The sequence below is a fragment of the Sebastes fasciatus genome, chromosome 4 (assembly GCF_043250625.1).
Source record: "Sebastes fasciatus isolate fSebFas1 chromosome 4, fSebFas1.pri, whole genome shotgun sequence".
Classification (NCBI taxonomy): Eukaryota; Metazoa; Chordata; class Actinopteri; order Perciformes; family Sebastidae; genus Sebastes; species Sebastes fasciatus.
The window spans coordinates 40,018,138-40,036,263 of NC_133798.1; the positions used below are offsets into that span (position 1 = coordinate 40,018,138).

General features: G+C 42.6%; 2 protein-coding genes across 2 annotated transcripts in view; both read left to right on the plus strand.

The window, feature by feature from the left end:
- Positions 1-18,126, plus strand: part of rad52 (RAD52 homolog, DNA repair protein) — a 120,500-nt gene that overhangs the window by 25,688 nt on the left and 76,686 nt on the right. The window lies entirely within an intron of this gene.
- LOC141766953 (uncharacterized) lies at positions 3,014-18,004 on the plus strand. Its single transcript, XM_074634175.1, has 8 exons — positions 3,014-3,621; positions 6,032-6,157; positions 7,754-8,463; positions 14,107-14,244; positions 14,359-14,501; positions 14,716-14,883; positions 15,005-15,116; positions 15,473-18,004. Exons 1-8 carry the CDS (start codon positions 3,042-3,044, stop codon positions 17,189-17,191), a joined length of 3,696 nt encoding a protein of 1,231 aa, XP_074490276.1. The 5' UTR covers positions 3,014-3,041; the 3' UTR covers positions 17,192-18,004.

Sequence of the window (18,126 nt, forward strand, 5' to 3'; positions counted from 1 at the left end):
TTATATATATATATATATATATATATATATATAATGCAGACTGAGAGAGAGGGCCATTATATTTATATATATATATATATATAAATAAAGTAGTCTATTATATATATATATATATATATATATATATATATAATGCAGACTGAGAGAGAGGACCTTTGGACTGAGCCGTTGGGAGAAATGTGATTTTCCACACATTGATCTTTGCAGGATTTGTTTCTGTTTTTCTGTCATAATAAAAAGAAAACGTTCATCTTTTATTAGTGTGTCATGAAAGACGGCGTTTAAGGTTTTTATTGAACTTTTAATCACATAATGTTGACATGAACTGAATGGTAGTTGGATCGTGGATGTAGTAGAACTAGTGACTGACTACGTCTCGTTGTGCAATAGAGATGAGAATGTTTTCAACTGACACCTCCCAACATGTGTGACTGTGATCTGCAGGAGCTCTGAGAAGCAGACAGACAGCTGGAGGGTCAGTTCATCAGTACAGCTGATGGTAACTATCCTCATCAACAGACCCCACCTAGTGACGTTATCAAGAAATATCTCAGATTACTAATTCATTATATACATTTACAACTACTGCAACTACCTCTATGAAGACTTTAATGTGTGTGTATATATATATATATATATTATTTGCATTGTTGTCACATATGGAAATTGAACAATATTATCACACAAACACTGTGCACAAATTTTATGAACATCTAAACTAGTTTAATGAGGATCATTAAATTATGAATCTATTCAAACATGTTTGTAATGTACCAGCTGTCTTTAGTAAGAGTGAGCTTTAAAAAGCTTTGCTTTGTTGTTAAATTATTAAACTTAGTATTCATATTTTTAAATAAAATGTGTTATTCAGGTTAAACAACTGGTAAATACAAATGTGCTGTTGCTAACTTGACCTGTGTATTTAAATCAGGAGTTTTAATGTGCTCCAGTGGTCACAGGGAGGAACTGCATCATAGAATGAGTCACTGGAGACATTACAGACTGTAGGAGGAATAATACAGTTATCAATACTGATTATATTCTTTAGAGGTATCAATAAGACATTATATTTTCATAATAATGCCTGTATTTATAAGGTATACTTTGTTATAAAACAATATAACGCCCTGCATCATGTAAACAGCAGATTTATTGTTAATCCTTTGCATCTTCTTGTCAACACAATATGGGAGTTATAAATGAAAACACTATTGGGATGTTGTGTTTTATTTCCTTTATGTGTACAAAATAATCTCTAAAAAATACTCTGTGTAACTTTAAATAATAACACTAAATATCGTTTATTTGTCATGTTATTAATGTTTATGGTCAATCATTACCATGACCTTACACTGCCCTCCTGCGGTGACCACGAGTAACTACATCTCTGTGTATGATGAAAGTTTTATTTTGAAATGTGTAACCGGAAGTGTGAGTTATGCTATAATGTCTAAAATGACGTCACTTTGACTAATTGATCAGTTCCTCGCTGTCGCCACTAGAGGGCAGCAAACACTTGTGATTTATAATACACAGATCAACATCTCCTATCGTCAACACAGAGGGAGACTCAGCAACTGATGATGCTTTAAAATATATACTTTATTCAGGTTTACCAACTGGTAAATAAATAAATAAATAAATACAAATAAAAATGTGCTGTTGCTAACTTGACCTGTGTATTGAAAATCAGGAGTTTTAATGTCCTCCAGTGGTCACAGGGAGGAACTGCATCATAGAATGTGTCAGACTTGAGACATTACAGACTGTAGGAGGAATAATACAGTTATTAATACTGATTATATTCTTTAGAAGTATCAATAAGACTTTATATGCTCATAATAATGTCTGTATTTATAATGTTTACATTGTTTTAAAACAATATAAAGCCCTGCATCATGTAATGTGCTAAGAAAGTCTACATAATAATTGAGGAATTCAAATATATATATATATATATATATATATATATGTTAATACTTTATTTCAAAAGTTCAATACAATATATTTGAATGTTCAGATTTTTCATTACAATTCTGCAAAAATATTTTACAATATAAAAATAATATAAAAATACTATACAACAAATGAAATGTAAGAAAATGAAAAGATGAATAATAACAAACAAACAAAAACATCCATTGTTAAACAATTGGATTAAATGTATAATGTCTAAACAATTTAACAGTTTTAGTCAATTTATAATTTTAGAGTTTTAAGTTATGAATCATGGTGAAATATGTTATAAAATCAGTATCTTTATATTCTGTTTATAGTGTTTATAGTCCTGCACATAGACATATATACGTATATATCATATAGACATATATACGTATATAATATGTCTATGGTCCTGCACATAGTAATATATACGTATATATCATATATATCATATATACGTATATATGATATATATACGTATATATACATATATACGTATATATGTATATATACGTATATTGTATATATATATTGTATATATACATATATATGTTTATATACATATATACGTATATATACATATATACGTATACATACATATATACTTATATATGTATGTATGTATACGTATATATGCATATATACGTATATATGCATATATACGTATATTATGTATATATACGTATATATGTATATACGTATATATATGTATATAAACATATATGTTTATAATGTTTATAGTGTTTCTGGTCCTGCACATAGACATATATAGTGTATATAGTGTTTATGGTGTTTATAATCCTGCACATAGACATATATAAGTGTATAAGTATATAAGTATATATAGTGTTTGTGTTCCTGCAGGCTGTAAACCATGGATGTAGCTGTAAACAGACGCCTCTCTCTCCTACATTGCGTGATGACGTAGCGCGTTAAGCCCCGCCTCCGGCTGGCTCTCTCTCCTCCATTGCGTGATGACGCAGCACGTTAAGCCCCGCCCCCGGCTGGCTCTCTCCTCTGTTGCGTGATGACGTAGCACGTTAAGCCCCGCCCCCTATGTCTCTCGTTACGTCTGACGGTAAAAAATAGAAACTTCCAAGATGGCGGAGGCCGTGGACTGCATGCAGCCAGCAGCGAGCAGCAGAACAGATCCCTCTAAAGAGCCCTCTAAAGACGCTCTGTTCTCCAAACGACCACCGGAGAGCCGCCCGCAGGCCCCCAGCGACCTCCTGCCGCCTCCCAGCAAGAAGCCCCGGCTGGAGGAGAAGAGCCTGAAGAGCCTGAAGAGCCTGAAGAGCCTGCAGCCCGGGAGGCTGAACGGAGAGCTGTGCGTGTGCGCAGCGGACAAACAGAAACACAACGGCAAGCAGAGTTACGGGACGCCAGCCAAATGGAGTTTCGGCCCGGCCAAGCCGAGCCTCTCCACCGGGACCACCGGAACCACCGGGACTACACCGACTCCACCGACTCCAGCCCGGAAGATCTTCAAAATCAGCAACTTCCTCGCGTCGCCTCACAAAGCGAAGAGGGCGAAAGAGAAACGACACAAGGAGCGAAGCGGTGAAGCGACGCGGAGCGGCGGCGAAGCGGAGCGGCGGATCACCGCGAACTACGATACGAACACCGACACCGAGACCGAGACCGAGAACGGAGACCTGAAGACGGTACCGGGACCGGGAGGTATAGGACCGACACACACGCACACACACACGCACACACACAGCCTGCTGCTCAGCTACACCTCCTCTACTCCATCACTAATAACATCTATACTGCTATTATTACATAACCTCCTCCATCCATCACTAATAACACACAGCTATAACATGATTTAATACATTATTACATAACATCCTCCAGCTATTATTATTATCATCATCAGGAGTTATTAGGCCCAGATGAGATTATATATATAAACACACACGTGGAGATGTGTGTTGGTCAGTGTGATGGATCCAGATGTGTGTTGGTTAGTGTGATGATGAAGATGTGTGTTGGTCAGTGTGATGATGAAGATGTGTGTTGGTTAGTGTGATGGATCCAGATGTGTGTTGGTCAGTGTGATGATGAAGATGTGTGTTGGTCAGTGTGATGGATCCAGATGTGTGTTGGTTAGTGTGATGATGAAGATGTGTGTTGGTCAGTGTGATGGATCCAGATGTGTGTTGGTCAGTGTGATGGATCCAGATGTGTGTTGGTTAGTGTGATGATGAAGATGTGTGTTGGTTAGTGTGATGATGAAGATGTGTGTTGGTTAGTGTGATGGATCCAGATGTGTGTTGGTCAGTGTGATGGATCCAGATGTGTGTTGGTTAGTGTGATGATGAAGATGTGTGTTGGTTAGTGTGATGGATCCAGATGTGTGTTGGTCAGTGTGATGGATCCAGATGTGTGTTGGTTAGTGTGATGATGAAGATGTGTGTTGGTTAGTGTGATGATGAAGATGTGTGTTGGTTAGTGTGATGGATCCAGATGTGTGTTGGTTAGTGTGATGATGAAGATGTGTGTTGGTTAGTGTGATGATGAAGATGTGTGTTGGTTAGTGTGATGGATCCAGATGTGTGTTGGTTAGTGTGATGATGAAGATGTGTGTTGGTTAGTGTGATGGATCCAGATGTGTGTTGGTCAGTGTGATGATGAAGATGTGTGTTGGTTAGTGTGATGGATCCAGATGTGTGTTGGTCAGTGTGATGATGAAGATGTGTGTTGGTCAGTGTGATGGATCCAGATGTGTGTTGGTTAGTGTGATGGATCCAGATGTGTGTTGGTTAGTGTGATGATGAAGATGTGTGTTGGTTAGTGTGATGGATCCAGATGTGTGTTGGTTAGTGTGATGGATCCAGATGTGTGTTGGTTAGTGTGATGATGAAGATGTGTGTTGGTTAGTGTGATGGATCCAGATGTGTGTTGGTCAGTGTGATGATGAAGATGTGTGTTGGTTAGTGTGATGGATCCAGATGTGTGTTGGTCAGTGTGATGATGAAGATGTGTGTTGGTCAGTGTGATGGATCCAGATGTGTGTTGGTTAGTGTGATGGATCCAGATGTGTGTTGGTTAGTGTGATGATGAAGATGTGTGTTGGTTAGTGTGATGGATCCAGATGTGTGTTGGTTAGTGTGATGGATCCAGATGTGTGTTGGTTAGTGTGATGATGAAGATGTGTGTTGGTTAGTGTGATGATGAAGATGTGTGTTGGTCAGTGTGATGGATCCAGATGTGTGTTGGTTAGTGTGCTGGATCCAGATGTGTGTTGGTTAGTGTGCTGGATGAAGATGTGTGTTGGTTAGTGTGATGATGAAGATGTGTGTTGGTTAGTGTGATGATGAAGATGTGTGTCGGTTAGTGTGATGATGAAGATGTGTGTTGGTTAGTGTGATGATGATGATGTGTGTTGGTCAGTGTGATGGATCCAGATGTGTGTTGGTTAGTGTGCTGGATGAAGATGTGTGTTGGTCAGTGTGATGATGATGATGTGTGTTGGTTAGTGTGATGATGAAGATGTGTGTTGGTTAGTGTGATGATGAAGATGTGTGTTGGTCAGTGTGCTGGATGAAGATGTGTGTTGGTTAGTGTGATGATGATGATGTGTGTTGGTTAGTGTGATGATGAAGATGTGTGTTGGTTAGTGTGATGATGATGTGTGTTGGTTAGTGTGATGATGATGATGTGTGTTGGTTAGTGTGATGATGATGATGTGTGTTGGTTAGTGTGATGATGAAGATGTGTGTTGGTTAGTGTGATGATGATGTGTGTTGGTTAGTGTGATGATGAAGATGTGTGTTGGTTAGTGTGATGATGAAGATGTGTGTTGGTTAGTGTGATGATGATGATGTGTGTTGGTTAGTGTGATGATGATGATGTGTGTTGGTTAGTGTGATGATGAAGATGTGTGTTGGTTAGTGTGATGATGAAGATGTGTGTTGGTTAGTGTGATGATGAAGATGTGTGTTGGTCAGTGTGCTGGATGAAGATGTGTGTTGGTCAGTGTGATGATGATGATGTGTGTTGGTCAGTGTGATGGATCCAGATGTTTGTTGGTCAGTGTGATGGATGAAGCAGCTCTCTGTATCTCCTCTTCTTCTCTTCTCAGATCATCATGTGAAGGAGAAAGAACGAGAGAAGAAGAAGGAGAAGAGCAAAGAGTGGAAGAATCATAAACTGCCACCTGTTCATGACATCTCCAGAGAGAACGGAGACGTGATTCCTCCTCAGAAAGGTACAGAGGACATGTTCATCAGCTGGGATGAAAACACATTTCTCATTATTTTGGTGTAACTTTGATTTTCATGAGTCTGTTCGATATGTTAGTGTCGGAGGTGTGGCGGCAGAACATGAGACCAATATCATTAAATATCTGATTAATAACAATATGTCAGAATTTTGAAAGAAATAATGAAGAAACTGGCAAACATTTATATCAGGGCTGTCAATCCATTAAAATAGTTAATCACGATTAATCGCTAACTAATCGCACATCTTTTAAAGGTCCCATATTGTAAAAAGTGAGATTTTCATGTCTTTTATATTATAAAGCAGGTTTAAGTGATATATAAATACTGTTAAACTATCAAAACGCTCAATATACGGAGAAATACACACACAGCCCGTATTCAGATATTGTGCGTTTGAAACAAGCCATCAGGATTTCTGTCCATTTGTGATGTCACAAATATACAATATTTAGACCATTACACAGTTTTAAACGTAAACATTCTAAAAGTGTCCCAGTTTATTTGCTGTTACAGTGGATGTAAATAACATCAGCTGACAGGAAGTAAACATGGACCCAAACTGTTGCCTAGCAACGCAATTCTGTTGAAATTCACTAAAACGGAGCGTTTCAGACAGAGAGTGAATACAGGTATATTCAGACAGACAGTATGAGGAAAATAAAGTTTTTTTTTAAACATTATAGCATGTAAACATGTTCTAGTAGAAACACAAAATACAAATATGAACCTGAAAATGAGCACGATATGGGACCTTTCATCTGTTCTAAATGAACCTTAAAGGGAGATTAGTCCAGTATTTAATCCTCTTATCAACATGGGAGTGGACAAATATGATGCTTTATGTAAATGTATGTATATATTTATAATTGTAAATCAATGAACAACACAGATCAATAACAGATATTGATCCAGAAACCCTCACAGGTACTGCATTTAGCATAAAACAAGATGCTCCAATCATAACATGTCAAACTGCAGCCCAACAGGCAACAACAGCTGTCAGTGTGTCAGTGTGCTGACTTGACTATGACTTGCCCCAAACTGCATGTGATTATCATAAAGTGGGCATGTCTGTAAAGGGGAGACTCGTGGGTACCCATAGAACCCATTTACATTCACTGATCTGGAGGTCAGAGGTCAAGGGACCCCTTTGAACATGGACAGGACAGTTTTTCCTCTCCAACATTTAGTGTCAGTTTGGAGCGTTATTTAACCTCCTTCATGACCAGCTAGTCTGACATGGTTGGTACCGATGGATCCATCAGGTTTATAGTTTTATATATTAGTATCTTCACTCTAGCTTTAAAACTGAGCCGCTACAACCTACAAATCGCAAGTTGCGTTAATGAAATTTGCATTAACGTGTTATTATCGCGTTCACTTTGACAGCCCTGATTTATAGTTCATGTAAATTACAAACACAAGCCATACATTAATACATTAATATAGAGTCACATTAAAACATAACCTAGTTCAACAAATGTCTTTACTTTTACGCTAAGCTGTCACGCGTAATCTCAAGTATATCAAATGATGCACAGCGTTGTTCTCATTGTAAAATGTCTTATCGTCCTTTATAGAGTCGAAGGAGAAGCCCACAGCCGGTTCTGAGGAAGACCTCCTGCTGAAGAAACTCAAGAAGAAGAAGAAAAAGAAGCACAAAGATGGCGAGCGGGTGAAGGAGAGGCACAGCAGACCCAAAATGTATCACCGCTCATGCCAGACGGTGTGTTCTGGAGTGACTCTGGGTCCGCCCGAGTTCCTCAGTCGAATTAATGGGAACAACAACAGCATCAACAGCAGCAGCGGTCTCCTCCACACCACCGCCAACCTCACAGCACCACAACACCACCAGGATCCTCCCTTCACTGCCACCACCGCCGCCTCCATCTCCTCCATCTCCTCCATGGTCAGGGACCGGCTCGGCTACAGCTCCCCGCTCCACTGCACCCCGGCACCGGGCCTGTCGGGTCTGGAGTTCGGCCGTCTGATCCACATCGAGCAGCAGGCCAACGGGGGGGCGTCTGTGGCGCACGCCTACACCGAGCAGCTCTCCGGTCTGTCTGCGGCTGAGATGCAGCGTTTCGCCCAGGAGTTTGTGACCCTGTCGTTCAGTGAGGACGAGGCCCAGGCTGCGGGTTTTGTGATGGGAATCATCCACGGAGCAGCGTCCTACCTCCCAGACTTCCTGGATTACTTCTCTTACAAGTTCCCCAGCGCGCCGGTAAAGATGGAGGTGCTCGGGAAGAAGGACATCGAGACGACGACCATGGTCAACTTCTACTCTCAGGTAAGATTGTAGTTTTTAGTATTACTGTCCTCTCTTTAGTTTGGAGGTTCTGTGTGTAAGAGGACGCTGAATCTGACTCGTCCACTTTGATACTGTGAAGTGTCCGTTTGTAATCTGGAGGTGTGAGCAGGACAGACTCAACTGAAGCTGAAGACATCAGCAGCTTCTCTTGTGTTCTGTGTGTCAGTCTTTGTCCAGGCTGTTGATGGATAGAGCTCCTCACTCTTCCTCTAGTCATCTTTCTTCGTGTGTTCAGAGTGTTTCAGGTTGTCTTGTGGAGCAGTGAGTCTTAATGGTGTGTGTCACATTGTTTGTCACTTAACATAATGGTTTCCTGCTCGATGGGGATTATAGCACCTTCAGTTGGAGCTGTGCTTTCATGTCAGCCTCTGAAGATACCACTGAAGAAAGTTTAATTATCTATGAGTTCAAAACGGATATTATATGCTTCGTAAAGCTAACGGCTAGAGATGGATCCCACCGGTATCAGACTGAGGTTACCGATCCATATAAATATGTCAATTTGCCGTTGCACTCCTCTTTGAAATTCTCATTACATTGAACTCATTTATAGAATCTACTAGTAGTTGATAACTGCACTTGATTTGTTCAAGTTTTTCAAGTTAAACCTGCAGAATATTTTTGGCATCATTGGGTAAAAATCCCATAATAACCTTTCATCATATTGAAATTGAAGTGTTCTGAGAGAAAACTAGACTTCTGCTCCTCGTGGCTCTGTTTACAGGCTTTAGAACATCTAGCCCGTGACGGGAGACTTTAACCAATCACAGGTCATTTCAGAGAGAGAGAGCGTTCCTATTGTCTGTTCACTCAACGGAGGCAGCTGTCAATCACTCACCAACTCCGACCAAACGGTCAAACTAGGCAGCGCTGATCAAATATGAATCAATATTCTGTTGCGTTCTGTTTCTCTCCTCACATGTTCTCAGAATCATCTTGTAGTGCACGGTTTAGCTGTAACATGAGAGTGTGCTCCGGCTGGTGGGCGGTGCTTGGTGTTTCCTCAACTGATCTCAACATGTTTTCTCATCTAACAGCCAAACCGCACTACGAGATGATTCTGAGAACATCTGAGGAGAGAAATAGGCATTAACGTAACAGGCATAGATCAGAAAATGAATAATGAACACCAGACTGCTCAATCTCAGATAAATGTTTTTATTAAGCATTTAATATTTTCCATGTGAGACTTTAAAGGTCCCATATTGTAAAAAGTGAGATTTTCATGTCTTTTATATTATAAAGCAGGTTTAAGTGCTATATGTAAATACTGTTAAACTATCAAAACGCTCAATATACAGAGAAATACACACAGCCCGTATTCAGAAATTGTGCGATTGAAACAAGCCGTTAGGATTTCTGTCCATTTGTGATGTCACAAATATACAATATTTAGACCATTACACAGTTTTAAACGTAAACATTCTAAATGTGTCCCAGTTTATTTCCTGTTGCAGTGGATGTAAATATCATCAGCTGACAGGAAGTAAACATGGACCCAAACTGTTGCTTAGCAACGCAATTCCATTGAAATGCACTAAAACGGAGCGTTTCAGACAGAGAGTGGATACAGGTATATTCAGGCAGACAGTATGAGAGAAATAAAGTGTTTTTTTTAACCTTACAGCATGTAAACATATTCTAGTAGAAACACAAAATACAAGTATGAACCTGAAGATGAGCTGATATGGGACCTTTCATCTGTGTTTCTTCCCTGCACATGTTCCAAATATATTAAAATATATTAATATCAACTCTTATAAAGAGGCACACATTTCTGGTTTTCAATTTATTTATTAATGATTAATGAAAATCTATTATATCTTCCATAAAATAAGACGTGATTAAGATCTAATCCCTGAGACAGCAGTTAGTTAAATTATATTTCTTAAATTAAAAAAAAGACTTCCACCCTATACCTCCATCACAGGTTGTATTCTAATTTTGTTTTTAGAAATTGACAGAATGAATTTAGGTCCGAAAAAATGTCAGATTATTCAAGCCAGAGATCCCTCACTGGGACAGAGATTGTTCCCGAGGTCTTCCTCTGGATCTCTCTCTGGATCTCTCTCTGGATCTCTCTCTGGGTCTCTCTCTGGATCTCTCTCTGGATCTCTCTCTGGGTCTCTCTCTGGATCTCTCTCTGGGTCTTCCTCTGGATCTCTCTCTGGATCTCCCTCTGGATCTCCCTCTGGATCTCTCTCTGGATCTCTCTCTGGATCTCCCTCTGGGTCTTCCTCTGGATCTCTCTCTGGATCTCTCTCTGGATCTCTCTCTGGGTCTTCCTCTGGATCTCTCTCTGGATCTCTCTCTGGATCTCCCTCTGGATCTCTCTCTGGGTCTCTCTCTGGATCTCTCTCTCTGGATCTCCCTCTGGATCTCCCTCTGGATCTCTCTCTGGATCTCCCTCTGGATCTCTCTCTGGGTCTCTCTCTGGATCTCTCTCTCTGGATCTCTCTCTGGGTCTCTCTCTGGATCTCTCTCTCTGGATCTCTCTCTGGATCTCTCTCTGGATCTCCCTCTGGATCTCTCTCTGGATCTCTCTCTGGATCTCTCTCTGGATCTCTCTCTGGATCTCTCTCTGGATCTCTCTCTGGATCTCTCTCTGGGTCTCTCTCTGGATCTCTCTCTCTGGATCTCCCTCTGGATCTCTCTCTGGATCTCCCTCTGGATCTCTCTCTGGATCTCTCTCTGGATCTCCCTCTGGATCTGGATCATATTTTCTTAATTTAGCCAGTTTGGGTTTAACGTCTCTAGATGATCCGGACGGTGCTGAGATGGTTCAGCAGCAGCAGCGTTCGGTGCCCGTCAAGTTGTGACTGACTGATTCATGACTGTGTTCGCTGCCAGACTGACGTGATGTGTCCGAATCAAGAGAGTTTCTACTGCCACTACGCTTCCATGTGGAAGTAAAGGATACAGGATCTACATGTATTTTATTGCATATCTTGTCTCAAGAGCCTGAAATATAACTCACTTTATAATAACACAGCTCAGTTTGCTCAGTGTTCTGGTCGTGTGGACGGCGTGTCACGGAGCCCGCGGGGTCTCTCTCCCTTTGAGAATCACAGGCCCTGTTCACACCTGGTATTAACATGCGTCCTCAGTGATCGGATCACACACGGACAGCTCTAAGTACATCTGTTCACACCTGGCATTAGAATGCGTCTCCAGTGACTACTTGTGATCTGATCTCACTTTCCCGCTCTATATGCTAATAAACACGTAGTAAACACACGGCTGATACAGCAGCCGTTGTGACGTAATATTACAGGAATGTCAGTGGTAATATTCTACATATTCCTGAATTATGGTACATTTTATTAACATCAAAATAAAAGGTTATTGTACCGGCGGTCTCCGGGGACCTCTGCGTCGCCGGCACCGCTGCTTTTGTCAGACAACAGCCTGTAGGGGTACAGCGCTTCAGAGAGCCAGGGAGGAGAGAGAACAGGCGGGTGGTCGGGTGTCAGCTCCGCGCAAAGGCATCACTGGGCAGACATCCCATAATAACCTTTCAGCATATTGTAATTGAAGTGTTCTGAGAGATAACTAGACTTCTGCTCTCCTCATGGCTCTGTTTTCAGGCTTTAGAACATCTAGCCCGTGACGGGAGACTTTGACCAATCACAGGTCGTTTCAGAGAGAGAGAGCGTTCCTATTGGCTGTTCATTCAACGGAGGCATCTGTCAATCAATCACCAACTCCGACCAAACGGTGAAACTAGGCAGCGCTGATCAGATATGAATCAATATTCTGTTACGTTGCCTTTTTCTCTCCTCAGATGTTCTCAGAATCATCTTGTAGTGCTCCGCGAAAAGCAGCGTAACAAAAACAGCGACTCACCTCCGACAGTATGATAATAATGCCCTTCCTGTTCCCAGTCTGATAGTCTGTAGATATGTAGCCTATAAAACAAGATATATATTTTTTTTTTAAAGATAATTTTTTGGGCTTTTATTCCTTTATTTTGACAGAGACAGAGATAGTTTTTTGTAAGGGGGAGAGAGAGAGAGGGGATGATTCGAACCTGGGGCCGCCCGCTTTACCAGGTGAGCTACTGCGGCACCCAACAAGATATATTTTAATAAAATACAGTTGTACCGAGAGGATACAGTAGAGCACAGAGGCCGTCTCCATGCTGCGAGGCAGACCAGCGCTCACGTCTGTCGTTCTATTCACCTGAAAGGTACAGTGAGACGCCGCGGATCCCAGCTGGACATCAGATGAGTAGGCGGTCCTTAATGTGGTCCAGGACACATTCACTACACACTGCTGAAAGCAAGAGATCATATGAGGCCCAGACCACCTCTGAATGTGGTCTGAATATGGTCTGAAAGATCTGATCTCAATGTGTCTTGAGTGTGTTCACACCTGTACCACCGTAGCTCTCCCAACACGCTCGGCACAGGAGAGGCTTCAGCTGGTTCTCCTCACCTCACCGCTAGATCCCGCCGGATCCTTCACACTGCTCCTTTAAAAGCCAATAAATGATGGGAAACAATACGTCATGTAGTCTTTAGTGCCTCCTCCGTCCTGATGGAGGCACATTAAACTGTATAAAGTGAGCTGGTAGACCAATAAGATGACCTCAGCTTTCTGTGTGCAACATGTATCACATAGACTGTTTATATTTATTGTATAAGTGTGTGTGTATATATAGATATATATAGATATATAGCCTCATTTTATTTCCTATGTAAACTTATCATCTTTTGTACTCCTCATCCATCAGGATGAATAAAGTTATGTCTTATTTAATACAGTATAACTGGAGTATGCCGGTGGTGGACACATTATCATTAACATCTTTACCGTCTTGCGTCCCTGAACCTGCCCGACTGACACCTCCATCACTACTATACAGCCACCACGGGAATCTAATTCTACAAACAGTATAATATTATGATATGAAATGATATTCGTGTAGCCTGATCTTTATCTGCCCCTCTGCAGAAATACCAGATTTAAAACAATGTCAATGTTCTGAATGAAGCTGTGAAGGATTCAGTTCATTTGATAGCTTCATCTTTTAGTAAGAAAACACTACAGCTTCACAACGATCAGAGCTGGATCAGCCTGATTCTGACACATAATACATGTTTATGGTTGTTCTGAGGCTTCAGTCCTGCTTCATGAAAGCTTCTCTCACACTGTTGAAGTGGACGCTGTAATGTTGACTTCTATTCAGTAGAGCCTTCCCCTGATGTCTGATGAGGGACTCTGTCACCCAGAGGTCTGATTGTGTTGTCAGTCGGTCTTTTATCCATCAGAGTAACAACAGCTCGTCTTTTATCTGTTGTGCGTTGACGTTTGCTTCTCCTGGTGACTGTTGAGTGTCTTGGAGATCCGCCAGAGACCTAAATCATTGTCTTTAAGGTCCTGTTGACCACCAAGCAGATGCTGAGGGTACCCTCATTGAGTGCTTTATTAAAGGCAGGTGTACCGGAAAGGTCAAACCATTTCTGTTAAGGACACACTGACGGTGCTGATCTCAGTTGTTAGACAGACATGTTCTATAAAAGGTGTTAAAAACGTCTCAGCTGGCAGTAACGTATCTGGACAGCTGCTGGGTGAGGGTCTGATCTGTCTTCTCCGTCTTCTCTGTGGTTCGTCCTGCAGGTGAAGCGGACGTATTCCCAGGGAACGTACCGTGCCGGGGCCATGCGGCAGGTCAGTCTGGTCGGTGCTGTGGACGAAGAGGTTGGAGACTACTTCCCCGAGTTCATCAGCATGTTGGAGGAATCTCCCTTCCTGGAGGTCAGTGTGTTTGTCATGTCTACATGTGTACACGCCCTTACAGCCGGTGGACGTGTGAACATCTGGCTACGGCTCGTTATGTAACTCAGAGTTTCTCACCCTGTGTTTCTGCAGCGGACTCTGCCCTGGGGAACGTTCTCCAGTCTGCGGCTGCAGAGCCCCACCGAGAGCGACGACGGCCCCATAATGTGGGTCAGACCGGGAGAACAGATGATCCCGATGGCAGACATGCCAAAATCACCCTTCAAAAGGAAAAGGTGGGTCCACATATTAAGTGTGTAAATGTTTGCCGGTGCACAGCTGTTATCGTCTCACCGGCATCCTCCTCTTCAAAAGAAGTAGTTTGAAGGAAAGCTGACGTAGCAGAACGAGTGAAATACCTTCAGCTTATCTCTCAACTCCACATGTCACATACAGGTACTTAACCATGCTCTGAACACATCCTGACTGCTGTGAATAAATGTATTTCAGGTCCACCAATGAGATAAAGAACCTGCAGTATCTACCCAGAGCCAGTGAGCCCAGAGAGATGCTGTTTGAGGACCGGACGAGAGCCCACGCTGACCACATCGGTCAGGGGTTCGAGAGACAAACTACTGCTGCTGTAGGTGTGCTGAAGGCTGTGCGCTGCGGAGAGGAGTGAGTACTCAGTGACGTCTTTTTACCTTATCACGAACAGTACACACACAAACACACACACACCTTTTGTATAGAATACAACCTGAGATCAGTCAACAGAACTTTGCATCTTGCGTTGCAGAAGTGACGCTCCTGGTCGGATCACCAAAGATGTCGTGTGTTTCCATGCTGGAGATTTCCCAGAGGTGGTCATGAGGCTGCAGCTGGACCTCCATGAACCTCCGCTGTCTCAGGTGGGTCCCAGTTATTAATCGTGCCTAGTATGATACAGTGGTGTGAATAGATTGTGTTTACAGTTTATTGTATTGTCCCCAAGTGTCCAAAAAAGTCAAATAATGCAGCTTCAAGTGCAGAACAGAAAACCCAGAGTCTCTCTTTAACCTCTAACATGCCGCGTTGACTCCTGGTAATCTAATTAGATTAGAGGAATTCCTCATTATAATACTGTTAGCCTGAGCAATACATGACGAGACTCGGTTGTTCTTTTCTTTTTACCTTACAGTAATGAAAACATCTGCTCATTTAACTGAGGGATTGATGAAGAAAACTGATTACTGAATGTCGTGTGTTGCTGTCGTTGCCTCCACAGTGTGTTCAGTGGATTGATGACGCCAAGCTGAACCAGCTGAGGAGGGAGGGGATCCGATACGCCCGCATCCAACTCTACCACGATGACATCTACTTCATTCCCAGAGGAGTCGTCCACCAGTTCAAAACGGTGTCTGCTGTCTGCAGTCTGGCCTGGCACATCCGACTCAAACAGTATCACCAACACGAAGAGAAGCAGGAGGAAGGGGTGACGGAGGAGGAGAAGTGTGCACCTAGAGAAGTAACACTTTATATCAAAGAAGAGGAGGAAGATGAGGAGGTTGAGAGGAAGGAGTGTGAGCCTGCTGTACAGACGGTGAGGAAGCTGGAGGATGAGGACACCGAGGGAGGGGAGGGGCTGCTCTCACAAACTCCGACACAGATTTTCAAGGAGGAAGAGCGAGAGAACAGAGTCGAGATGAAGGGGCTGTCGACAACACAGCCTCTACCTTTCATCAAGAAGGAGAGAGACGAAGGCGTACTCACTCACACACTAATGGAGACTAAAGCTGAGGAAGATGAGAAGGAGGAAGGTAAAGGAGGGGGAGATGGAGGTGAAGACACATGTCAGACGCTGCAGAAGGGCCATGAGGAAGGAGGAGTGGACAGTTCATCCTTAAAGTCACTACAGCAGATAAAGAAGGAGAACGATGTGGAGGAAGAGAGGCAGCAGAAGACGACTGGTCCAGGTCAAAGTCTAAAAGAGAAAACTAAAGATAGTTTAATGAGCACTTACAACACACCACAAATCAAAAAGGAAAAAGAGAAAGGAAAAAGAGAGAAAGATGAAAAGGAGAGGATTAAAGAGAAGGAGAAGAAGGAAAAGGATAGGAGTAAAGAGAAGGAAAGGGATAAAAAGGATAGGGTGAAAGACAGGGATAGAGAGAAGGACCGGGTGAGAGAGCAGGAGAAGGTGAAGGCCGAGGGAGGAAGAGAGGGGGGAAGAGAGGGGGGTACATCGATGCAGCCGTTGCCACAGATGAGGAAAAAAGAGGAGGAGGAGCGGTCGAGAGAGGGCAGTAAAGCCTCCCAGACTTCCCTGCCTGCACAGAGAGACGAGAAGTGGGACTCAAAGACAACACAAGCCCACGTCAAGAGAGAGAAGGAGCACGAGAAGGACAGGGGAGGCACACAGGCAGCGTCTCACTCACGGCCGGACAGAGACGAGGCTCGGGACGCCTGCTCACATAAACACAAGTCTTCACACGGGAAGAAGGAGAAGAGCGGGCACAGGGAGGGCAAAGAGGGCCACACGCCGAGTACGCAGGGCGTCCAGGCGAAGTCGGGGAGAGAAGACGGGAAGACGGGCGCTCCCAAACCTGCTAACATTCAGATTAAGAAAGATGGAAAGAAGGATAAAGACGTCAACAGTAAAGAGGAGAGGAAGAAGTCTGCCTCTGGTCCGGCGCCACCAGAACACAAACCACCACGGACTTTCTTCACCTTTGACCTCTTTAAGCCGATGGAGGCTCACCAGACTCTGGCCCTTTCCTTCACAGACAGTCGGCCTAAGACTCACCATCACAGTGACTCTCGAGGCTCTTCCTCTAAGCCCGGACCTGACAGTCGGACACTTGTTTCCTCTAAAGGTCTCAAAGTAAAGGACACGGTGCAGGGAAAACCTGCCCCCCCCCTACAGGACACTCGGCCACAGCAGCACTCGTTAAAACAGCCCCTTAAAACACACACCCCCCAAACACAGAAAGACTTCTTAACATGAATGTCTAGATGTCTAGTCTTCTTTTTTTTACTGTACAACTTACGCCGAGGCTTTGTTAAAGTATTTGAAAATGCATCCTTCCTTCAGACATCAGCTGGTCTTTCTAATCTGTAATTGATGAGCGGGGTGCATTCCATTTCTTTACCGACACAGCCACATTACTCCAGTGACGTAGTGAAAAGAGGATGCACTCTCCAAGTATTTTATCAGTGCCTAAGAATGTAAGCTAAGTAGCTCACTTCACGTTTGTTAGCGAATGTATGTAGGCTCTATATAAAATGTTATGTGACCCATGTGTCAGTGCCTGTGCACTACTTAGCTTCGCTCTTAAAGCACCTATTTTAGGTACTGGACTAGCCAATCTGAAAACAACCATCCTTACTCCCTGCCATAGGAATACGTTCACTGTTAGGGACATCGCAGCAGGTCACCGAGCTCCTGCTGAACTCCTCGTGTTGCTTTAGTCGACGGGGTTCGTTGTTTTTAACACTCCAGAATCGGAGCGAGTTAGTTGTTTTCAGACTGGACGTTGTTTGACTCACACAGGGCTGTAAATGATACTGTATGTACCAAAACTGTACAGTATAGATGTTATTAGCACCAATGTGAGAAAATGTATACAGAAATTGCATATATTTTTTGTAAGACAAGTTTTATTTTCCATAGAACTTATTTATATCATTTACTGTCTGTTTTTATTTGAAACCAATGTATGTGAAAAATTTGTTGTAAATACATTTTATTTCCTAAGATAAGACTTGGTAGTGTGATTTATACTCTGATGAGAACCTCTCAATAAATGGTTCAAAAATATTGACTTAGTGTTAATTTCTCTCCGGCATTTCATATCATCACGGTTTCAGTATTTGTCTTTTTAGCTACTAAAGCGGCTCGGGTCCAGAGATGGTGATGGCAGCGGTGGATCGACTGCCGGG

What these genes read in the sequence shown, in the direction of transcription:
- LOC141766953 (XM_074634175.1), top strand. Translation starts at nt 3,042, where the DNA reads ATGGCGGAGGCCGTGGACTGCATGCAGCCAGCAGCGAGCAGCAGAACA. An exon ending in TCACCCTTCAAAAGGAAAAG is followed by an intron (nt 14,502 to 14,715) that starts GTGGGTCCACAT and finishes AATGTATTTCAG; the next exon opens with GTCCACCAATGAGATAAAGA. An exon ending in GCTGTGCGCTGCGGAGAGGA is followed by an intron (nt 14,884 to 15,004) that starts GTGAGTACTCAG and finishes CTTGCGTTGCAG; the next exon opens with AAGTGACGCTCCTGGTCGGA.